Below are 9,642 nucleotides of genomic sequence, written 5' to 3' on the forward strand. Positions count from 1 at the left end.
GAATGTGTAAGATTATTTGTCTTGTTAGTCTGAAAATTTGACTCAAATTAAGTCAAAAATGTCTGCCCTTGAAATACTTGACTTGACTCAATTCTTTCTTATTTCAAGAATCTTACCAAGTAAAGTGTTCGTACTCCATTGGCAGAACTTTTTGAGCCACTTGTTTGTAAATTGGCTGCCGGAGCTAACAGCTTAAAAAGCACAACTGTGACCATGGATTTGTTCATTGTTTGAACACTGAGCTGAAGTTTGATATAGTAGTAGCTGAGAGTCATCCCCAACACAAACGGCAGCTTTAACTTTAATACAACTTAAACATTTTTCCACAGTTTGACCAACGACTCCATCATCAGATGAGCTTAAATTCTGACATAAAAGGCAGCAGGTGATATGCATTCATTAAAAAAATGCTTGGACATAAAGTTTTTTATTTTAAAAGTTTATTTCAAGCATAACAAGAAAACATTAAGCTTATGTCAAACAAAACCAAACAAAATCATTGAAAAGGAGTAATCTAGTCCTGTTCTGTTTTATTCCAAAAAATATTCAGTTCAGTGTGATATTTTTAAAAAGAAATGTCGTACTAAATTCTTACTTAACTGTACTAAACTTTATACACAGCCCCAAACCCTTCCACTTCTTTATAGCCTAACATAATATTGTTTTTAATCATTTTCTTATAACTGACCAATAGAACTGCTTCCTTTGATTTCATCATAAACTATTCCACAAAGTCAGCTTTGCAGCATCGGCTTCTCTTTATATTATTTAGATAATTTTTCAATAAATATAAAAGGCTTTTTAGTCCTTTAGTGACTTTTTAATGTTGGCAGTTAAACTTCTTAGCCACTGGCTTCAGTGTTTGACTTGTAATAAGTGTAGTTTGGTCATTCAGTAATCTGTGGGATTAAAACGACAGATAGATGCAGGATACTTCCTGCAGCTGTTAAAGTTTTGAAACAGACCAGCAGAGGGTGACAGGATGTCAGTCCTGCAGCTGGAGTTCATGCATACATCTCTGTGTGACGTGATGGACAGTGATGTATATTTACTGTTGTTACATCAGCATCTGCTGCAAACAGACAAACTGTATCTGCAGGAGCTCAGAGCTTTGAGTCCCATCTGTCAGTCTCAGCCTGAGTGGGTTCCACTGGACCTGAATACCTCAGAGCGCTGCTGTAAATATGTGCTGCATCGACAGCTGGTATTAGTCTGTGACAGACTGTCGGTGCTTCGTACCGTCTTTAGAAAGTCAGAAACTGTAATTCAGAGAAGTTTATCTTAACATCAGGACAGGCTGAGATCAAACTACAGACCTTTTACTGAAAACATACAAACTCCTGGACCAGAGAGTTTGAACTGACAAACATTTTTAAACTTTTCTAACAAAAAAATTAACTTTAAATTAATATAGACCTATTGTTACTTAAGGGAATGCATATCACCCGCTGCCTATCAGGTCAAAGTTTTATTTTAAGATCAGATCAGCTTATGATCAGAAGTTGCCGAGTTATGAGAATATGTTAGCTCTCAGATTATGTGTGGAGAATAACTCTACTACCTCAAACTTCAGCCCAAGATCTGCAAAACTGACTTATTTACAGCCTCCTTTACATTTACTAAGGTTGATTTGCTGTGGTGGCCAGTTTGAATTGGATTGACTTTAAAAAATTAATCAGATATGGAGGTTCATCTTGTGTTTACTTTCTGCAAGTTAAAATATGCACAGTAATTTATGTGATACATATATATATATACAGTATATATATATATCACACAGGCTGTCTGCCTTCATCTTTAAGCAGGAAATAATTACAAAATTATGCAAAACAATAATGCTGATAAATAGTCCACCAAAATTAGAAAAAATGATATTGAATTGACTGAAAACAATCACAAAACATGCAAAATTGCTACAATAGTAGAACTATGAGGTTCAAAGGTAAATCATTTAGCATTAGCACCAATAAATATATACAAAAGAATAAATGTAAAAAAAAACTGAAATAATATTGTTTGGTTGAGTTATTTTCTTAACAATGTTTTTTCGACAGGAAATGACAACTGACTGACAGGAAGTGGCATCAGACTGACAGGAAGTGTTATCAGACTGACAGGAAGTGTTATCAGACTGACAGGATGGCTGTGTCCAAAACAACAGGCCGGGTCCTCCGGAGGACCCAGACTCCCCGGTCGCGGCGGGCCAGGTCCTTGGTAGACCGGGAAGACCGGAAAAAAAGAGGCTGTGAATTTGGACGGTCTAGCCTCCCCTCCTTACCCTGGCGTACGTCTTGTCACCTAGCWACTGTGACGACGCTAAACAAGCAAACTTAAATCAAAACTAGAAAAATATCAATACATTAGCATTATTAATATCACAAATCTATAAAATGAACTTAAAGGTATCTTTTGAAAAACTAATTGACCCGCTGTAGGTGCATGTTTATTTCACGTTTTTTATGACGAAAAAATAATATTTAAAAACATGTCCATACAAATGATAAAAGTATTAGAATTACAACTGCTAATTTTTTTTGATTTTTATATCACCATATTTTTATTTAAAATGTATTATTTTCTCTCGCTTCGTCCGCCGTTACTAGCATAAAAAAATCTCCGATCAGGCCGCAATGCATTATGGGATATGCTGGGCCGGGAAGGATCCATCGGACCTGTCCTTCGATTCGGACCAAAGGAAGGACGTATTTGTCGGCCGCATCGGAGGAGTCTTCGGTCTTGGACGTCCTTCGTTGCGGCGGTGTGACGTATGCGGCCGACAAATTCGACCTTCGGAGGACCCGTCCTGCCGTTTTGGACACAGCCGAAGTGGTATCAGACTGACAGGAAGTGGCATCAGACTGACAGGAAGTGTTATCAGACTGACAGGAAGTGGTATCAGACTGACAGGGGCTATGTCCAAAACGGCAGGCCAGGTCCTCCGAAGGCCAAATTTGTCAGCCGCATACGTCACAGCGCCGCGACGAAGGACGTCCAAAACCGAAGACTCCTCCGATGCGGCCGACAAATACGTCCTTCCTTTGGTCCGAATCGAAGGACAGGTCCGATGGATCCTTCCCGGCCCAGCATATCCCATAATGCATTGCGACCCGACCGGAGATTTTTTTTATGTTAGTAATGGCAGACGAAGCGAGAGAAAATAATACGTTTTAAATAAAAATATGGTGATATAAAAATAAAAAAAATTTAGCGGTTGTAATTCTAACACTTTTATCATTTGTATGGACATGTTTTTAAATATTATTTTTTCGTCATAAAAAACGCGAAATAAATATGCACCTACAGCGGGTCAATTAGTTCTTCAAATGATACCTTTAAGTTAATTTTATAGTTTTGTGATATTAATAATGCTAATGTATTGATATTTTTCTAGTTTTGATTTAAGTTTGCTTGTTTAGCATCGTCACAGTTGCTAGGTGACATGACGTACGCCGGGGTGGAGGGGAGGCTAGACCGTCCAAATTCACAGCCTCTTTTTTTCCGGTCTTCCCGGTCTACCAAGGACCCGGCCCACCATGACCGGGGAGTCTGGGTCCTCCGGAGGACCTGGCCTGTCGTTTTGGACACAGCCAACAAGTGGCGTCAGACTGACAAGAAGTGGTATCAGACTGGCAGGAAGTGGCGTCAGAAGTGGTATCAGACTGACAGGAAATGACAACAGACTGACAGGAAGTGGTATCAGACTGACAGTAAGTGGCATCAGACTGACAGTAAGTGGCATCAGACTGACAGGAAGTGGCATCAGACTGACAGAAAGTGGTATCAGACTGACAGGAAGTGGCGTCAGACTGACAGGAAGTGGTATCAGACTGACAGGAAATGCCAACAGACTGACAGTAAGTGGTATCAGACTGACAGGGAGTGGCGTCAGACTGACAGGACGTGGTATCAGACTGACAGGAAAGGTATCAGATTGACAGGAAGTGGTGCAGGTGTAAACATAATTTAAAATGAGTTTCTATTTGCCACCTCCATCCAAAACATAGAAACTCCTCCGAAAATCGTCTTGTTATTGCTTCAGAGAGGCACACAATAGAGACTTGATTTACTAACCCAGCAGACCACCTGGGTCAGATCCTATCCAGGTGAAATGTTCAGAGACAACAAAAATCCACCAAGTTACCAGAGCTGACCTGACTGTTGCTGTTTGTTCCACCTGCAGCCGGAGAACCTGCTGCTGGCCAGTAAGTGTAAGAATGCTGCCGTCAAACTGGCTGACTTTGGGCTGGCCATAGAAGTTCAAGGAGAACAACAGGCTTGGTTTGGTAAGTTACTCACACACACACAAGTTTGTTTTCATATCCCCGTGGGGACCATGGATCGACTTCCATTAATTTTCTGGTAATTTTATATCCTAACCCTGACCATTTACCCTAAAATTAACCTCACAGGCACCTACCTGACCCTAAAACTATCCTAAACTCAATTCACACCTTGGTCGGTACCTGTGGGGACCGGGCTTTGGTCCACTTGTAGTTGTCTGTGGAGTCCAGTGATGGTGTCCATTGGACCATGAGTTTTCTGGATGCTGAATAAATCTAACCTGGACCCAGGTGGTGTTACTGACAGCCACAGATATGAGTCTCCTCCTGAGCACTGGAGTCCTGTCTACCACAGTGCTGTGCTTTGCAGCCATGCACTGTTAAGACGGTTCAGCTGAATTATGGTAAAAATGGTCCTGAATGACTGAAACCAGTGCGCCAAATTTATACTCCTGTTTTTCACTAGAAAATCCGTTATAATTATCATTTTGTTTTTTGTTAAAACAGGAACTTAGAAACTATATTCTGCAATTAAAAATATTACATCAAGAATAATTCAGATGTTATTTTTTTAGGTATAACTCCTTGAAACTTGCTCAGATAAGCGCCTCTGGTTAAAATTTATTTTGATTCCCACCCCAGCCCAAATTCACACCGAGTCAAACAAAACAACATCTGGAGTCTTCTGACAGTATTTGCGGTAATGATTGATTCATCTGACAAAGATAATGAGTTACAGTCTGGTTGTGGGTGGAGGAAACTGATTAAGAGGGAAGGCAAGTTTACTGAGTGAATTTAAATATAAAATCATAAGATTTTGGGTGAAACGGTTGAAACAGAGGTTTTTGAGCAGCATAAAGATCGTAAAACTTGGAAATAAGAAAATGATGCTAAAATATAAAAAGACTAAGAAAAAAAAAACAGATATTTGAGCAGCACCAGGGGGTGGTTGTGATGTAATAAAATTTTTGTCACGTTTAAGCAAACAACAAACAAAGCAATCAACATAACAGTGCTGTTCACGTTCAGTGGTGCAAATAAATCAAATTACAAATAAAATGTAACACAAGTTTGAATGGATTGAGTTTGAGAATAAACAAAGAAATGATCTGAAAATAACTGATGCTGTGGCTGCAGGTTCAACCCCAGATGGTGATTCTAAAAAAAAGAGAGAGCAGCTGAAAGAACAACATGAAGTTGGGCTGTAGCAACAGGCAGACTTCTCAACAGGCCAACAGACAAACATGAACAAAATGTAAACCCTTTCCAGCACCAAAATAAGAAACTGTCAACAACAATAGCTCTCAGGTTTGATCTGGGGTAGCCGTGTGGAGCTGCTACAAAGCACCACCTACTTGTACAAAGCTCCTCCCTGAAGCTCAGTCTGCAGCTGAGTTCCTGCCCCACAGAGGCCCCGCCCCCAAAGCCCTGTTATGAGGGCATGTTGAAGTGGGAGTGTCGGAAACAGTAGGAGGTTCTTAAAGAGACAGAGACCAAGTTCAGTATGTTTAGATGGGCTATGAAGCAAAGTTAAATTTATTTTTGATTTAACGTACAGCTTTCTCAGAACAACTGAAGGTAACATGGTTAGTTGTTAGTGGTACAGAATTGAACTATCTGCCTGAAAAACACAAGCCCACACCCCCTTCCCTTAAAGTCCCATGTTTGTTTGTATGTTCAGGTTTTGCAGGAACTCCTGGCTACTTGTCTCCAGAGGTGCTGAGGAAGGAGGCGTACGGTAAACCTGTAGACATCTGGGCGTGCGGTAAGCTCTTTGCTGGGCTGTCAGAGCCTCCACCTCCTCGTTCTCCTGCTCATGGCTCACTGACAGGTCGTGCGTCTGTGTGTAGGTGTGATCCTTTACATCCTACTGGTTGGGTACCCACCGTTCTGGGATGAGGACCAGCACAAACTCTACCAGCAGATCAAAGCTGGAGCATACGACGTGAGCGCTTCTGTTTCTCGCTGTCTTCAACTCAGACATGTGCTGTTGACCTGTTTAACGTGTGGTCATGTATGGGTTAGTTTCCCTCTCCAGAATGGGACACAGTCACTCCTGAAGCCAAAAATCTGATCAACCAGATGTTGACTATTAACCCCACCAAGAGAATCACTGCCCAGGAGGCGCTGAAGCACCCCTGGGTCTGTGTAAGTACCATCATGTCCTTCTGACAGGAAAGAAGACATCCTCTCTGACTGAAACTCTAACATTAATGTAAGACTTCACTAGCTGCGTTTCCATTGCAAATGTGCACAAAACGTTGTTGACATTCTGTTAATGTTGAAAAAACAGTTTCGCAATTACAATGTTTCCATTAAGTAAGAAATGCTATTAAAGTCATGCGTGAATACGTTTGTTCTCGCGATAAATCATTACAAACATGACGACAATGGATGTAAACACAAAGCATATTTCTACCACAACACTAGCGCTCATCATCAGAGGAGACGTCGGTGTTTTATCGAGGCTTTCCAGCGACAAGCCCCTTATACTTGGGAGCGGCTACGTATGCGGTGTTTTTGGGAAATTGTAGTTTACTACTTTCTTTTACAACTTCAGTGAATTTACTACTACTTTTACTTCCTGTTATCTTCTTCTTCTTCTTCTTCTTCTTCTTCGTCTTTTTCGTCAGTAGAAACAGCCGGTTGTGATCATGTGACTCCTGTGATGCGAAAAAAGTGTTTCCATTGCAGTTTTGCGAAAAACACCAATTTCGATACGGCCGAAAAACCACCTCATCCTAGCGCAAAAACATTTTGTCGAAAAAATGTAATTTTTTTCGAAGCTGTTGTGTTTCCATTGAGCAAATTTATTTTCGAAATTTTAATTTGCGCATTTTCATGATCAATGGAAACGCAGCTACTGTAGGTCTTTTCTTCTTTATAGTCATTTCCTAACTTTAATAAATTAGACAGTTTGTTCTGTTTTTGTTCATTTAGCTGGCTCTGTTCCATGCCACCTCCTGAACAAATAAAACCCAGCAAATCTGGATTCTTCCCAGAAACTCTGTTACATCAGGAGCCTCAGCCTCAAACCGACTCTCCAACAGCTCCTGCCCACATAAAGCTGTCGCTGGCAGAGCTGCTCCTCTGTGATGTTTTATTTTCAGCACTTCTCTGTTTTCTGTCTCCCCTCAGCAACGCTCCACTGTGGCCTCCATGATGCACAGACAGGAGACGGTCGAGTGCCTGAAGAAGTTTAACGCCAGGCGGAAACTCAAGGTGTGAAAGCACCAAATGTGTCAGGGAATTTTTAAAGCTTGGAGCTGATGGTGGAGTTGAAGTGATTTATCAACACTTTTACGCATTTATAGAATGAGAAGCGATTCTTATCAGTGTCAGACAAGGTGTTTGATTTTTTTAAAACGTTTTAGCAAAAATGTTGATTTAAATAAAAAACCCCATAGAAATACACTGAGACCTCCTCGATTCTTTCATTCAGCTCCAGCATTAGTTTTTGTCTTTTTATCATACCTCGACCTACCGTTTTGTTAATTTCAGTGATTGTTTAGCTAATTTTGGCTACTACTTGGCTGCTTGTAGAATTAGCTTGCATTATGCTTTTATTTACTTTGTATTATGACTCTTATTGTGACCTTTGTTATGGTCATTTTAGGCTCATTTTAGCTTGTTTCATCTTTTAATCTTCAACAGTTTTGTAGCCTTTAGCTCGTGTTTCACATTTAGCGTAATTTTCATTGAGTTCAGCTGCTTTTAGCTTGTGTTTTGCTGTTTTTCGTCTCTGTTTTGTTTCTTGCAACTTTAACAAAACTGCATTTCATCAGAAAATTGGATTTATCTCATTAGCTTTTTGTTTGTAAGTCATTCGGCTTTGAAATCAGCACCAACGTGTTAAATTAGCTTTGTCACTACTGTCGCCTCTTTTCTTCGCAGGGAGCCATTTTGACCACCATGCTCGTCTCCAGGAACTTCTCTGGTGAGTAATAATGAGGGTGAGCAGGATGGAGTGACACGCCATCTGTCTTCACACTCACACACAGACACACACACATTTGTTTTTCTATCCTTATTAGGGCTGTTCATTGACTTTCATTCATTTACTGGTCATTTCTACAGCCTAACCCTGACCCTTTACCCTAAACCCAACCACCCGAGTACATACCTGACCCTAAACCTAGCCTTAATTCAATTCACACCTGATTTCAACCGTAAACAAAACAATTAAACTACCGGTAGTTTAAAGTTTATATAGTTTAAAATGTGTCAGTGTGGAATCGTTATACAGTTCACAGCCTTATTTAACAACTGCAGTCATTACGTTATTCCTCACCATCTGGCAGCAAGCGATAATGTTTAGCCTCTGTGTGTGTTTGGATGTCTGTCTGTTAGCAAAATATCCCATGAACCACTGGACTGATTTGAATGAAACTTCCAGGAAATTATTGCTGCTTAAATCTCTGTCAGTGAATAATGTTTGGAGTCAACTGATCTTAGAAAACACAAACATGGCAATAATTGAGTCAGTTTTACTGATGAGGACCTAAAGTTTGATGTGAGTAACCGAGAGTCACAAAACACAGACTGAACGTGACATTTATTGAGATTTCTTAACATAACATTATTTTAAAGATTTGACTAAAACAGCTACAACACAAATAGATCTTAGTCTAAAACTCATATGAAAGGAGACCTTGAAAGAACACTAAGTATTTAATTATTGTAGGAATTACTCAACCCATAAAAAGAAAATGAAGACAGATTTCTCTCTACTGCAGGGGAGAATTTAATTAAAAATTATCTCAAGTTATAGTCCAGATTAATGCTCCACTGATTCCAAACAGCTCACACTTGAGCGCCTCAGCATTTCAAAGAGACAACCAGGGTTTTATTGTGTTAAAACTGATAAGAGACCACCAAGAAGAAGAGGAAGAAGAAAATATGGACGCTTGGATTTTAAAACTCTGTAAAAACTTTCAAAAACCTAAACACCTTGGCTACAACCTGTAATTACACAGCATTATAACTAGTTGTTGTTACCCAACCCATGTCTGGATGGTGGACACTGAGCTCTTGATGTCTTCTGTTCATATGTCATATGTCATACCTGTCATCAAGGACCAATCTGCCTTGACTGACCATATCAGGGACAACTACCCCTGAAGCAAAGATCCTAGGATTATTTTGGACCACAAACCCATCCACCAAAATAAGGTGTTGATGCACAGAGGAGAGAAGAAGCAAAGGACACGAGGATGGACGAACTGAAGTCTCAAAATGTTTTGTAATGAGGATCCATGGATGCAGACACACATGAAGACTCATAAACATGACATCATGGAACAATTTTAAAGGGATCCCTGATTAGTTGTAACATTAGACTTTATTTGATAAACATATATTT

General features: G+C 40.0%; 1 protein-coding gene across 1 annotated transcript in view; it reads left to right on the forward strand.

Moving 5' to 3' along the window:
* The window catches only part of LOC106524495 (calcium/calmodulin-dependent protein kinase type II subunit beta), a gene marked incomplete at its 3' end in the record, with an annotated part of 40,808 nt that overhangs the window by 21,026 nt on the left and 10,140 nt on the right, over nt 1-9,642 (forward strand). Inside the window, 6 exon segments of the mRNA XM_014018312.1 lie at nt 4,181-4,283; nt 5,962-6,045; nt 6,131-6,225; nt 6,306-6,428; nt 7,419-7,502; nt 8,175-8,217. Coding sequence (XP_013873766.1) covers nt 4,181-4,283; nt 5,962-6,045; nt 6,131-6,225; nt 6,306-6,428; nt 7,419-7,502; nt 8,175-8,217 — 532 coding nt within the window.

Source organism: Austrofundulus limnaeus, unplaced genomic scaffold, assembly GCF_001266775.1.
Source record: "Austrofundulus limnaeus strain Quisiro unplaced genomic scaffold, Austrofundulus_limnaeus-1.0 Scaffold190, whole genome shotgun sequence".
Classification (NCBI taxonomy): Eukaryota; Metazoa; Chordata; class Actinopteri; order Cyprinodontiformes; family Rivulidae; genus Austrofundulus; species Austrofundulus limnaeus.